General features: G+C 42.0%; 2 protein-coding genes across 2 annotated transcripts; one reads left to right on the forward strand and one right to left on the reverse strand.

The window, feature by feature from the left end:
- Nucleotides 1–6,746: 6,746 nt before the first annotated feature.
- BDR25DRAFT_333249 (uncharacterized protein) lies at nucleotides 6,747–9,008 on the reverse strand (the record flags this gene model as incomplete). Its single annotated transcript, XM_033692816.1, has 4 exons — nucleotides 6,747–7,608; nucleotides 7,703–8,290; nucleotides 8,357–8,801; nucleotides 8,918–9,008. The coding sequence occupies 4 exons, from the start codon at nucleotides 9,006–9,008 to the stop codon at nucleotides 6,747–6,749; spliced, it is 1,986 nt and encodes a 661-aa protein (XP_033549184.1).
- Nucleotides 9,009–10,943: 1,935 nt separating this feature from the next.
- BDR25DRAFT_258678 (uncharacterized protein) lies at nucleotides 10,944–14,563 on the forward strand. Its single transcript, XM_033686547.1, has 5 exons — nucleotides 10,944–11,260; nucleotides 11,312–11,685; nucleotides 11,741–12,141; nucleotides 12,186–13,033; nucleotides 13,082–14,563. The coding sequence occupies exons 1-5, from the start codon at nucleotides 11,076–11,078 to the stop codon at nucleotides 14,337–14,339; spliced, it is 3,066 nt and encodes a 1,021-aa protein (XP_033549185.1). The 5' UTR covers nucleotides 10,944–11,075; the 3' UTR covers nucleotides 14,340–14,563.
- Nucleotides 14,564–14,646: the final 83 nt, after the last annotated feature.

Below are 14,646 nucleotides of genomic sequence, written 5' to 3' on the forward strand. Positions count from 1 at the left end.
ATAACATTTTTTTCTTTAATACTTTTAATTTTATATAGGCTAGTCTAGCCTTTTTTCTCTCTTTATGCTATAATCTTTAAGCTAAGGGGGAGGTTAAGAACTTTATATGTTATAAGGCTATTATAAGTATTAATTATATAATTAATATTTACTTTTATATAGTCTTTTTAAAGTATCTTTATTACCTTTTATACAGCGCTTACTTATGTAATAATGTTTAGTAATAGCAGAGAGTTTAGGTTAATTTTTAGGTATACCTTAAAGACTAGCAGTGTAGGTACTAGACTATATAGGCTAGCTGTGTTGTTTAGAGCTTTAACTGCTATTTATAAGATAGCTTTATTATTTATACAGTTACCTAGCTTAGTCTTTAGAATGTTAAATACTTGTTAAAGAGGTGCGTGCGCGCGCTTAACCTTTTTAACTGCCTAATGTGCTTCTATAGGCATTTGCCTACATGTAGCTTCTATAATCTTTGCATAAGCTTAAAAATTCTTTAAAGTAAAGTTTATACTAAGGTTATACATAATATAGTCTAAAGGTTCTTAATAAGTGTTAATCTAGCATTTACATAGTGCATCTTAGGTATTTTATGTAGACATAGATTTTAGAAATGTAGCAGCCTAAAATAATATATTTACATTAATAATATATAAAACATCTTTATTATTAATTTATATAACATTAATAATAACTTTATAGTTAAAGTAAGTGTTATTCTTAATTATAAACTTAAATCTTTATAAGGCCTAGTTATATAATTAGCAGAGGTAGTAGAACTTCTTAATCTCTTCTAGCACTACAGCATTAATGTTGTAGCTAGCGCTAGTTAGCATCTTCTAGAGTCTCTTTATGCAAGAGTGTCTAAATTAGTAGTAAAGGTAGTAAAGTTTTAATTTAGTAAAAAAAGATATAAATTCTTTCTTACTAATATTAAAAAAAAAGTGTCTTTATTTTTATATAATAAAAATAGTAGTTTTATTTTTACATATAATAACATTTAAAACATTATTAAAGTATGCCCTAAATTAGTTAGCATCTGCTAGTAATAGTAGAAATAGTATTAAAGTCTTTAAAATGTAGTATATAACTAGACTAATTAAGTTCTAGATTTGTATAGTACTAATTAATTTCTTTAGTGTTTAGCTTTTAAAGCTAATATTTATTTAGCTAAGTGTTTAATTAATTTTTATATATAAGTTTTTTTATATATACATCTTAAGTTAAGACTTGCTAATAGTAGAGATTTTTACTACACCTATGTTTTATAGTTTGCCTTAGTATACTATATAGTATTAGTTATTAAAGATAAACTGCTTAGCATATTTCTTAGGTTTAATGCTATAGATGTCCTCTTCTATTACATAGTATAGATAGGTAGTAGAGGTAAAGTAGTTAACAGCTTTTTTAGCATTCTTACCTTTTTATTTTATTTTTTTTACATTATATAAATTATTTTTTTAAGGTAACTTTTAAAGTCTTAAATGTATAAAGTAATAGCTTTATATAATAAAGTTTTATTATAAAAATTTTTATATAAGGCAACATACTAGTTCTTTGCTTATATATAGTTATTATAAAAGTAGTTTAATAACTAACATTTTTTTTATAGTAGATAAAGCACTTCTTTATCTATGTGTAGTTATCTTTAAATTGTAGCCTAAACTTAAATAAAGATCTTCTACATTATTTTTTTTATATAAAAGAAAGCTTTCTTTTTATTATGTAAACTTTTATTATGCAGAGTTATATTAGTAGTCTGTGTAGTATACATTAGGCAGTTTTTAGAGGTATTAGTTTACTTTTTAGTTTATAGTAACTTAAAGTAATGCCTGTAAGTTGCTAAATAAGGCTTTATATAAAAGCTTAATAGTAAACATAGTATGTTCTAGTTCTAGTTATTCTTAACAGGCTTATATAATAGTAGTGTATAGTAAAACATTTTTTTAGAATTTTATTTCTAGTGCTTTTTATATAAGTGTAAGCTTATTAATTATTATTTTAAAAACTTTATATAAACTCTTATTAAAGTTTTTTTATTAGTATTATATAAAAGTTATTATTATTTAGTCTGTCTAGTACTAGCTATAGTTTACATTAGTGTTAAAGTAACTACTTAAGATGTTATATAAATGCTTCTAGTTATGTTTAAAGCCTATGTTATGCATATAGTACATATTTACATAACTTTTTAGAATATTTAGAAAGATGTTTATATACTAAGTTTTCTAAATATTTAGCTATTAACATAAATTAATAAAGATTCTTATTTTATTTATAAAGATGTTATATAGTTAACTTATGTAGTTATTATTTTTTTTTTATACTTTTTAAAATTATATAATTTTATTTACTAAGAGTTTTTCTTTAGTAGTTTTTCTTTAAAGTAGAAGTTTATATAAGTTGTAATATAGTATAGATTATGCAGGTAGTATTAGTAGTGCATACACTACTGCAGGCGGTGGTGTGTACAATTAAGGGTGTGGAGCAGGCGTTAGGTAGGGTGGCATGTATTGTTTGTACAGTAATTAGTGTAGTGCTAGCTAAAGTGTAAGAGCAGGTAATGCTAGTATGTTTAGTATTAATAGCAGCATTATATTTAGTCTACTTCTGTGTAAAGCTTTATATAGTAATAAAGGTTATATATAAAGCTTTTCTAGTGTAATTACTTTTTTTTATGCTATATTATATAGCTTCTAGGCTTAGGTACTTTTAGTGCCTAGCTATAGTGTAATTTTTTTATCTTTTAGCACTTATATAAGCTTTTTTTTAAACATATAGCTAAGTGCTAAGAAGTCTTATAGTGTTTATTCTTTAAAATCCTTTATATATACACTTAAAAAAGTAGCACCTTTCTAAGTTATTATACATAAATTAGTAATTATATAACTTATGTATAATTAAGTTTATAGGCTTATTAGAGCTTTTAACATGTTAATTTTATTATTTTAGTACTCTAGGCTAGTCTTATTTTATAGTGTTACCTCTAATATCTTTATATTTTTTATAAGTTATTTATATAATAGGAATTATTTCTTATTCTTCCTATTATTATGTAGAGTTATTAGTTGCTAGTAGGATTTTATTATAATAGTATAGTTAATTACTTTTCTAGTAAATTACACAGGTACTGCTGTTATCTAGCTGCTAGGTTATGCAGCTTTAATAGCTTTAGTGTGCGCCTTACACTATCTCCTCCTTACTTTGTACAGTAGCAGAGCTTGCTGTACAATGCAAAGGATTAATGTGCTATTATTTAGCTACTAGGTTGTATAGCTTTAGTAGCTTTAGTGTGCATCTTACACTATCTTCTTTTTACTTTATATAGTAGCAGAGCTTGCTGTACAATGCAAAGGATTAATCTGCTATTCTAAGAGATAAGTAACTAAACAAAGTACTTTATAAGGTGTAAGTGCTTTATTATTACTTTTCTTAAGGGATAAGTAATAAAACAAAGTGCTTTATAAAGTGTAGGGTTAATTGCTTGTGCAGTAGATTGCGCAGGTACTGCTGTTGTTATCTAGCTGCTAGGTTGTGCAGCTTTAATAGTTTTAGTGTGCGCCTTGCACTATCTCCTCCTTACTTTGTACAGTAGCAGAGCTTGCTGTATAATGCAAAGAATTAATGTGCTATTGTCTAGCTGCTAGGTTGTGCAGCTTTAGTAGCTTTAGTGTGCGTCTTGCACTATCTCCTCTTTACTTTGTACAGTAGCAGAGCTTGCTGTACAATGCAAAGGATTAATGTGCTATTGTCTAGCTGCTAGGTTGTGCAGCTTTAGTAGCTTTAGTGTGCGTCTTGCACTATCTTCTCCTTACTCTGTACAGTAGCAGAGCTTGCTGTATAATGTAAAGGATTAATCTGCTATCCTAAAGAATAGGTAACTAAATAAAGTACCTTATAAGGCGTAAGTGCTTTATTATTACTTTTTCTAAAGAATAAGTAATAAAACAAAGTACCTTATAAAGTGTAAGTACTTTATTATTACTTTTGCTAATTTATAGTTAATTAAATTAACTACTAATTAGTGTTAAATAAGCTCTAACAGCTAGCTGCTTATAGTATAAGCACTTAAGTAGCAAAAGTAAGAGTAGTGTACAGTGTGCACAGCATATAAGGTAGGTAAAGTAAGGGCAATATATTTCTAGTTCTATTACTCTTGTCTTTCCTCTGTACAGAGGAAAAGGGGGATATCTAGATGTTTGCGCACAGAGGTTCGCGCACAAGCATTATGTGACATAGATACGTGATCCTGCTCGTGCGCGATCGCTCGTATCCAGGCCGCGACGCTGCTGCTGCGTACGGACAGGCTAAATAATAATAGCTTAAAATACTTTACACTATTTATAAAGCTATTTACATAGTATAACTAGCTTATTTTAACATACAGCATTACTAAAGCAAGTTTTAATAAATAAAGTAAAGTATAAGTAAAATGTAACTAAATAAACTTATATAAATAAAAAGAAAGTAACTTATATAAAAAGTTACTAGTGTCTATACATAGTAGCAGTGTTATAGCCTAGATATAAGTAATTGCGCATAAGCAGAATTATGTATTTATGTTATATAATACTTATGTGTAAACCTCTATGTGTAAACATTTAAATATCCCCTTTTTCCTCTGTACAGAGGAAAGATAAGAGTAATAGAACTAAAAACATGTTACCCTTACTTTACCTACTTTGTACGCTGTGCACACTGTACACCACTCTTACTCTTACTACTTAAGTGCTTATACTATAAGCAGCTAGCTGTTAGAGCCTATTTAACATATAGTATATTACTTAAAAAGTGTTATATTTTAACTATTTAAAAGCTTAAAGTATAAGCTATATTTAATATTTCTTTAACATATCTAAATAATGTTATTTAAATGTGTTAGTGTAAAAAAAGTAGTTTAGTGTAGTTTTAGTAAAAGTAAGCAACTTAGGTGTGTAAGTAACTTGCCTGTGGTGTACGTTAACCTTTCTTTCTTTACATATATCCGTGAAGCTCTCATATGAAAAGCTTCTAGAAATGCGTTCCCATCTTAAAAGATACGCGCAGCATTGTCTATCAACAGCCTCAGCGATATCTCTACACACCGCGACTCCACCCTCCATGTGCCTCGTCGCATAATCCACCCCAGACTCCCATCCACAACCACAACCACTCTCACCATTTATCACGATCCAGTTTCAGCCCAACCTCCAGCGTAAGGCCGACACTACGACGCAAGCTCCATCCAGCATCCAGAACCCTCATATGTTCAGCATATAGATGAGGTTAAACGCGGGGCTGACAGCTTGATGTGATGACCGTTGTGACGGTCTGCCCGACTCAGGTCAAACGCCGCATCCATGTATCACAATCAGAAGAGGGGTGATGATTGGCCAGATCGTTTTGAGGGGGTCCGCCAGGAACAGGCGAAATTACAGGGTCAGAAACCACCATATGCATTAGACGCCGCTATGAAGTCCGTTCCCGAAGGCCTATCTACCCATCATTAAAGCCATCTCTCATCAATTGTTCGCAACGCCCAAAGCAAAATTCGGTCATGCGTGAAATCCAATTGCGCTATGGGACCTGGCAAACTCGCGCACCCCAACTGACCCTGTGTTCCAGCTTCACTGGCTTCTAGGTTTCAACGCCCACCACATTAGTGCAAGGTCTTCATGCTCTTTGTAAGGCTGTCCAATTAACATCATTTGGTATTTGCGCTATGGCTTTCCACGTGTTCACGGCCACCTCATCCTAACCCGACGACATCTATTGGCTGCTTCTATGGCGCCCTTGTATGATGGACCTGTCCACCGGGATCGTCACGAGATGAATCTATGGCTTGTCGGCGGTGACTGTAATTGCATGAGCAAGCGCTCATCATAGTGGACGTCGCAAGGTTTGGTGTTTCGAAGCATCGCACAAGCTTGTCCGTGGAAGGATAAAGTCCGTGTATCCCTCCATCTCATACCCCAACTCCTGCAGAGAGTTTATACAACGAAACATTCCTTATCCAACGTCCAAGTCGGCCGATCTTCCATTCCTTTCCTATACGAGTTTAAGACGTGTCTTGTTCCTTATCCGAAGCTACCGAAGCCTTTTGTAATCCCCATCTCTTCTTGCACGTATTACCGACGACATGTACAGACGTTCCATACTTCTTGTTACTACCTTTGCTCTCTCTATTCTCGCTGCGCCGGTTCCAGTTGCTTCTCCTGGCAGCCTGTCTGTCGACGAGGCAATCAACAACGGACCCGAGGTAATGTTAACTGTATGTTTATTGAACTTTTCGTTTGCTAACGATACCGTGCAGGTTATCGAGAGAGAGTTGATTCCTTCTGGTGTTATTAGCGCTGGTCAGAAACGAGACCAACCAGGTGGAGGATTTGTACCTGAAATTGGAGCCGATGGATCCGCAGTCGATCAGAATTAGGTCCAGGTTGTGATGAAAAGGGCCACTAAGTGCGGCGACATTAGTTCCAATGCGAATGAGTGTAGGTTTCCTAGGCCTTAAGTCTTCTAATTCGTAGGTTACATTATGAGACGGTCCCTTAGATTGCCGGTGGATTGGAAAGGATCATAATCGTTCCACCTCCAAGTGGAGACGAGTGGTGGACACTGCTTTCTCTTCGGCGAGCTGCATCTGTCCCATACCTAAATTTGATCCTCAACTACTCTTGTCTATTTCGAATGTGTTGTATTAGGTGGTAATGATGCTTAACAAATGCCAGGGTTGAAACTATCCCCAGATCGCGATTTACCCAGCTTCAGATCCAACCAGGCGGAGGCATGTTCTGTCTAACATTAAGCCTCGTTGGGGAAAAGAGATTGCCGGATACCCTCCAGCCCATCTTTGGGAGCAATTTAACCTTCAATTCTTTAGCCTTGGCCCGCGGGGTGCCTACTGCTGTGGAGGCAGTAATCTTCTTCTGCATGTCGTCTGGAAGACCGTATAAAAGAGTTGCAAGAGCGGAAGTTTTTCGAATGCCAACCTGTTCCATCTCCCTAGAACTCTTAACAATAGTACCAACAAGGAAGATCAAACTGAAAAAAAGAACGCCAAGAGGAATCAGAAGCCATTCCCATCGCACGGAGACATAAGTTTCCATACTAAATGCCTCCCCAGTGATCGATTCAGCGCTAGTTGATGATCGAATCACGTTAGTCAAGGCTCTAGCTAGCCTTTCTAGATGTTGCGTAACATTGTTGGGTGCTATCCAAGGATCGAATTCAAGAGTTCGCTGTCGGGGCCCCCCTCTTATGCCTATTTGGTTTCTCAAGATCGGAATAGCGGAAGCGTTGGGGACCGTCAAAAAAGAAGGGAGAATATCGTCGAAGATGAGAATGGTTTGCAGGGCAGTAAGTGGAGAAACTCCATAGAAAGATTTCCTATTACCTGTGCTCGGCGAATTAAGAGTGGTATTAAAGAGGTAAGTGTTTTGAGTGGCGTTGAAAGCAGTGCTATTGATTGTAAAAGAAGATCCCCAGGGAAAAGGTCCTGGAGTGGTATTGAAGAAGGTATTAGCCATCCCTTCTGAGTAATTCGCCCAGTAGTAGGATGACATGATTGTCTGGACGCACCAGGAGAGCATGCACTCGTGTGCGATCGGTGTTTCGTTCCGGTAAACACTGGCCGGTCCATTTGCAGCGCCTACAATCAAGAAATCTGTGATGGGATACCGAATATGTTTAAAGTTGATGGAACCCCCCCCCCCCCCCGAACAGTGGTCGCCTTGTCAGATCAACGAGTGGCAGAGTGCGCATGACCAAGGCTTCCCCTGGTAAAAGATTGACGGCATCAACGCTGTACCCCGACATAAGAACCGGAGCGTCGCTCGTCGCGTTTAAGAAGTACCCACATGAAGTTCCATTAGGATAGCTGGATTCAGTGCCGACTCCCGTTAGATTCCCGAACCAATCTATCCTAGAGGTGAGGCAGGCATACGTAAGGCTTTGGGAGATGCCTTCGCAGGCGCTGCAAATTCCAAGCGTCTCGTAGGGCGGCCAGGTACAGTTACTAGTGAGGCAGAAAAGAGGTATATTAGGTCTTGTTCCATTTCCCAGGGTAATTAGCTTCATGCCTTCGTTGTAGAAGAATTTTAACGCGGTCGCTTGGAGGTCTTGGTCCAGTTGGAGAATCGGCTTTCCAGCCTGGAACGAGTCACCGAAATGGGGCTCGTATCTAGTAACCGTGGGGATCGAGCTGTTCCCTTGCAACGTCCAACGACTAGGTAAATCAACCACCTGCTGAAAAAAGGGATCGAGAGTAAGCGAAACTAACGTCAGGGCTGCTCCAAGAGCTGCAAAAGTTCTATTGTCGAAGTGGTTAGCATCGGTTTTAGTTGTGCGGACTGTGGCCAAGTCAAGGACTACATACTTGCATTTCGTGCGGGTTAAGAGGAGAAATGAGCCCCATGGTCCCCTAGAAGCATTATCAAAGATCTCGAAATCCCACATCCTCTTCGAATCGCCTCGGAACCAGCTCCATTTCAATTGGCCGAGCGCCTCAGATATTGGGAAGATCAGGGATGCCGAAGCGATTTTGGATAGGACAGCAATATATGTGTTCAATGGCCACCTAGGCACCTTCTTACCGTTAAGTTTCCAAAGAATACCGACAATAGCAGCCATGCAGAGCGCCCCAATGATCCAACTGATAATTTCAAGCAACCATCGAGCGACAACATTTCCTGAAGAATTATATCTCCATAGCTTTTTCTCAATTCTTTGGGCAATATTTGGTAAAGAATCGTCTTTCTCGCGGATTACTAGATCGAGCGCAGCATGCGGTCGAATGGCTGGTGCATTTTTAATTCCAAGGCCTGACTCAGGGTAGCCACTGTGCCGTGTCCTGATTGTTTCCCACTTTTGTGGGAAATAAGAGGCCCCACTTCTGATGTGCTCCGGTGAATGTTTTCCTATAGATTGAGAGCCCGACGCTCTGTGACAGAAGTTTTTGGGCTGAAGAGGTGAAGCGACTGTGATGTATTGGACAGATCGTTCGCGGAAAGTGGTCGGCGATGGGGCATGGAGGCTTCCAGTAATATTTTTTCGCGTTCCGGGTTTTCTGGGCTCATCATGAGAGTCGAGATATATAGGAATTTGCGGATATCGAGGCCATGGAGATAGCCGAGATAGGGTCGACATCTCACTCCAAAGAGAAGGACCCAAAATGTGGTGTCGTCGAGAGTTTAAAGGCGATGACTTCAGCAGAGGTAAACTAAGTGTCTAGACGAGAAGATGTTCTCACTAGGAGCTTTCAACAAAAAAGGAGGACAAGGACGGATTGCTGGAATATGTACGACTCGACAGTGTAAGACTTAACGCTCAAAATTCTTTCTTATCGGATTCTGACTCAGGCTCAATATTTCTTTCAAGGTGCCATAGCAAAGAGGTATGTGGTTAAGTGATCTAAACGCTCGCAGGGTAAGGCAGTAAGTACGGTGAGGGGGCTGTAGGGTTAAAGAGGCTAAGCAAACATGGACGAAGAACTGCTTTAGGCCGTGCGTCGAGTTTTGTTTGAATAGAAAGCAAATACAGCAGTGTAGGATCGAAGGTAACGTGAAACATCCCACGGTGTTGTGATGGGAACTGTGCGGGCCATTATTCCAGAAACGGAGTGTAACCGAAGCGGTGTACCGATTAACATGAGATCTACAAGCGCGAGCTCCTAAAATTTCAAGCCAGAGGAGGAGGCTGAAGCCTCTTTTGTTGAATCTGGGGGGAAAAGTTCCGCCAGATAGCTTTATCCCGAGGCGTTGGAAACAGGTCAACCTTACAGGAGTTGGGATACACGCGCCGCCATCCGGGTCAGCCCATAACGCACGAGATATAGGCGCCTGAGAATAAAGTAGGAAGCACCTATGCATATAATTAGCTTTGAGCCGCCCAAGAAGACAGACCGGTCACGATCATATTGTAGCACAGCAATTGGGGGGCTCAATCGTCGAGCAGTCCTGAGACCAGCTGAGACTAACACAAAGAAGCCATTCCACTAAGAGGAAGCTTCGACAGAACCCTAACGAATTAAGATAACAGTAAACCATCTTGACCAACTAAGAGACAAACGTCAAACTACTTTTGTCTTGCAAATCCGTGGAAAGTTTGATATTCGGCTTCGAATGGGTCCAAGATGCCCAATTCAAGGGCAGAGGACTATAGCATTCAACATAGGGATTTATTTTGTCAACAGAGGCCGTATTATGAGCCAATAGAGGACGTTTGCCTGGGAAGGAAAGCGGGCCGGATTTTGGAGGACCCCACGGCACTTACGATTGCGGAGAGAGCTGGTATCAATACGTCCCGTTTACATGGAGACCATGTTCGGAGACCTCTATATTTAGGCAGCGGTCAGATCGCTAGCCGTCAAAAAGCCATTTCAGGATGGCTAGGTGAATGGCGTGGTCTAATTTGTTTCCCAGAGCCGTAAGATGTTGGATTGTTGGTACTGTAATTCGGGCTGGGCGCTTAGTCGGTTACTGCAGAAGCGCATGAAAGAGCCGCGTTGTTGGCATTTACAGGCTGGCGCTTGGTGAAGTAAATTGTCGCACTCGATGTCATGGCGATGGTATTGATTCGATATCATCTCTTCACGGGATCCTTGGGAGGCTGAAAGAAACGGAGCACATCTTTGACGCATGTGGAGCGGCCAATCTGGAGGCTTCTAGAAAATGCCAGGGGGCTGTCTGGGCAGTACCGTCGAGTGACACTCAAACCAAAGGAACTTTTTATAGTTGCTACGAGGCGAAAATTTTGACGCCGCATGGCTCAAAGGAGTGTGAGGCGGTTGGGCGAAGAGTGGAGGGGAGGAAGGCGTGGTAGGGAAAGGCAGGTGGGGTCCAACCTTAGGAAGAACACCCGATGATTAGATCTTAGCTCGGAATTCTTCCCGATGTGGTCTTGGCATCGCAGAATTGTTCTTCCTTCCGACCATGTTCTTGAACCCGCAGACTCGGAGGGAGAGTGACAAATCTGTGGACTGTGTCGTCGGAGGAAGTACCAGCAATTTTCTTCGCTCGCCCGCTCCCATTCGTGCCTGGGTATATTGCAGCCTTCTCGCCGAACATCGCCTCTTTCACCACCCCGAGAATGCAAACATGGACGCAGAGTCAGATGAGCAGCCCTCTTCGAAAGCACACCTCACGCGTCTGAGGCTTGCTCTGGGGCCATACACCATCCACTTCACCGACCCGGGCTACATCAAGGATGAGACGATGCGGATGTTGGAGCTAAACGTCTGTAAAAAGACGCTCGAGGATACACGGAGGAATTTTGAGCTTCGGTTGGCATCCCAAGCCAGCGCCAAATACATTATAGAGGCTAACTTTTATAGCGAGGAACTAGGCCTATCCTACCAGTTCTGGGATGACCTTGCTGGTGTCATCAAAGCTTCGATACCCTCACTCGAACGTCGCTCCTTCGCTGCACCTGACCCCGCCACCCCAGAATACGAAGGACTCTCAGGACCCCTCATCGCGTCATTCTCCTCCAGCCTGCTGAAGGATTTAGAGAGATTAAATCAGATAGTGTCAATAGCCCGGAACGTGCTCACATGTGGCGAGAAGGCGCAAAATCTTGGAGCAGACCGGCTTTTCGATAAAGATATATTTGCGTTGATCAATGTGTGTGTACGAGTGACTGCAAGAGGGTACGATGGCGAGGCAGGAACACAGGAGGAAGACAAATGGCAGAACGTCATCAACGCCTGTAGGTGACGTGTTCATTTCAAGCTTAAAGGACTGACTGACTGTTGGACTGCTAGACAAGAAGCTGCTCATCACCTGCCTCCAGTTCCTCAACAATCTCATTGCACGAAATGAGCAGCGGAAGTTAATGCTCTGGATCGAGCTCTTTGACAGCCACCTTGAGAACGAGCTACCAAATTTTTCAGACATGAAGTATAAGATGGACATGTTTCCACATTACGACCGAACCAGTAAATCCAAAACAGATCCCACAAGCAGTGGCCAAAGGGCCGGTAATGGACTAGAATCTTTCAGGATTCCCCAGCAACCTGCATCTTCACCATTCCTTCTCTATATTGGCGAGATAGGCCCAGAAGTAAAGAAGTTCCTTGCTCAGCAAGGCGAGAAGACAGGAGCCACCGAGATTGCTGCCGAATGTAGGAGACGGTGGCAGACTATGGGTGAGGAGGAGAAGAATGTGAGTGCTTTACCAATATTCTAGTCATGAGCTAAGAGGTATAGAAATGGAATATGCTCTACGCCGACGTTGTCGCTAGATATCGGGATGAAATCACCCAGTCCAGCGCATATAAGAAAGTCGTGGACCAGCATGCCAAGAATGAGGAGAGCGTCCAGGCTCTTGCACAGAGCATCAACCAACTTCAGGTGGAAGTCGATCGGATGCGGTCGTCAGTCATTGCTTCTCCAGACTCTTCCAAGGCCGACCCATCAAAGGCCGCAAAATCGGAAGACAAGCGGCCGGTGAGACCTTCAGTAGATGACTCAATATTCGATCCCACGATCCGACGATCTTCTCCCGCAGGCGACAATGACTTTCGTGTAACTTACCCACCATCGTTTGGCGCTGAAATCCTCCAGAACGGCAAGGAGGACCTGCTGAAGCGCCTCGAGCCCGATCCCGATCGCCCAGCGGCCGCACTAACAACGGAGGTAGCGTCTCCAACTTCGCCTCCTGCTGAGGAAGATGATAATGACGATGAATACGATGATATTCCCGGAGATGATGGTCGTGGCCTACTTACTGACGTTCCACTTATTCTTGGTCCTACCGAAATCGAGGTCTTGCCGATGATTATTATGGCCGGTATTGTCGAGCCCACTGAAGGCCAGTCTGGTTATCACGCCGATCCAACCGTCTTCAGTAGCATCAGAAGCATGCATAGTGTGCGATGCCATCTTCTCTTAGCCCAAGACAACGGACGAAATCTCCTCCGAGAGCTTTTGATATTTGTTGCAGCCTGGGACCTGCGTGAAGAGGAACTTTACTTCAAATTCATGGTCAAGATCATGGAAGCAATTCTGGCTAACCAGCTATTGCCATTCGCGTACCACGCCTTCCGAGAATCAGAGTGAGTATTACACTGCTTGAAGTGGAACCTTCCTGACGTGCGCAGCAGGTCAAAAGATATCATCTCCCCAGCACAGGCAGTCATTATGAAGCTCTTGACCAACATATTCCGAGCACGCCAGGCTCGGACACCATCCAGAAACCCGCTAAAACCAAGTTTGACGCAAGTAGACCAGGGAGATGCTCACATGGTCAACTTCCTTCTCACCGAGTTCCGACGACATATTATCCCCCAGACCTGCGCACTCATTTTTCTACAGGGACAGATAAGAGCTGGAAATGCACAGCCCGATGACTTTCCCCTGAACTTGTGGGATATGGAGAGGATGTACGAGGGTGTATATCAGTACTTGGAATTCTTTGCTATTCTCACAGAACACGAAATCTGGAAGAATATGCTCAGCAACTGGGAAGTCGCCAACGAGCTCGTAACCCTCCTCAAAGAACTTGACGCCGCGATTCCCAAGGGCCAACTAGCCGTCCCACCGCTCGCAACGGGAGCCAAAACCCCCGCACAGGCACAAAATCCCCAAGATGAAAATCTCCCTCAGCCCGTCGCTGTCGAACGACCTTACGATACCTCGGCCGGAGCCGCCGCGCCAGAAGGCTACATGCCCTCGCCTCGTCCATACATTGATGAAGCGCAAGACGAGCCGTCGGACTTTGAATGGCGAAACCTCAAGAAACTCGCAGTTCTGGTTCTCTCGTCCCTTGTCTGGAAGAACCGCCAGGTGCAGGACCAAATCAGACCACTGGGTGGTATTGAAGCTGTGCTCAATTGCTGCAGCTACGATGAACATAATCCGTATATCCGCGAACACGCTATCATGTGTCTGCGCTTCCTTATGGAAGGGAATCGAGAGAACCAGGATCGGATTCGCGCGCTTGAACGGTATGAGAAGGAAAACGCCCCTTCTTCCCCTTCTCCTCCACCACCACCGGCATCTGCAATCGACTCCTTCACCCAACCATCAACTACCGCCACCGCCACAACCAACAAAATCAAGGTTAAAGTACCCGACGAAGTCCTCGACCAACAAGGTTACGAAACCTACATGGATAACAAAGGCCAAGTGATGCTGCGAAAACGCGAAGCAAAACCTCCAACCCAAGTGGCCCCCCAATCATCCACATCTCAAGGAAAGGCGAAGCTAGAGACTAGGGATCCAAAGGATTTAGAGCAGTTGGTGCAGCAGGTTATGCGGGAGTTGCCAGCGAGAGTGCAGGGCGTTAGGCTTGATGCGGAGAAGGCAAGTGCAGCGGCGCTGGCGAAGTTGGATCGCGGGTTTGATGGGGGAAAGGGCTGAGAGAGGATACTTGGACAGATGGTCCATAAAGACTAATGGAGGCTAAGAAGGATCGAGCTCGAGGTGGAAGCAGCTTTGAACGGACCGTACCGGGTCGTCGAAGCTTCGAGCCCCGGCTTCGAGGGGTGAGGGGGTGGGGCTCTTTGGAAGAAGAGAATGTTGCATCAGGTCAGTTAAACGTCCTGCATGTCGCTGTTTGGCTATTGCTGAGATGGCCGGAAATGATACAAATGAAGCATTTGGCTCGTTGTCCATGCTTTGAAGGGCTGCTCTGCGCTCATGCGTATGAGCACGAGCATGTCAAGAT

Source organism: Lindgomyces ingoldianus, assembly GCF_010093535.1.
Source record: "Lindgomyces ingoldianus strain ATCC 200398 unplaced genomic scaffold BDR25scaffold_11, whole genome shotgun sequence".
NCBI lineage: Eukaryota > Fungi > Ascomycota > Dothideomycetes > Pleosporales > Lindgomycetaceae > Lindgomyces > Lindgomyces ingoldianus.

Excerpts from the sequence above, each read along its gene's own strand:
- BDR25DRAFT_258678 (XM_033686547.1), top strand. The coding sequence starts at position 11,076 with ATGGACGCAGAGTCAGATGAGCAGCCCTCTTCGAAAGCACACCTCACG. Across the intron at positions 11,261-11,311 it reads CGGAGGAATTTTGAGCTTCG|CGAGGAACTAGGCCTATCCT; the intron begins GTTGGCATCCCA and ends TAACTTTTATAG. Across the intron at positions 12,142-12,185 it reads TGGGTGAGGAGGAGAAGAAT|AAATGGAATATGCTCTACGC; the intron begins GTGAGTGCTTTA and ends TAAGAGGTATAG.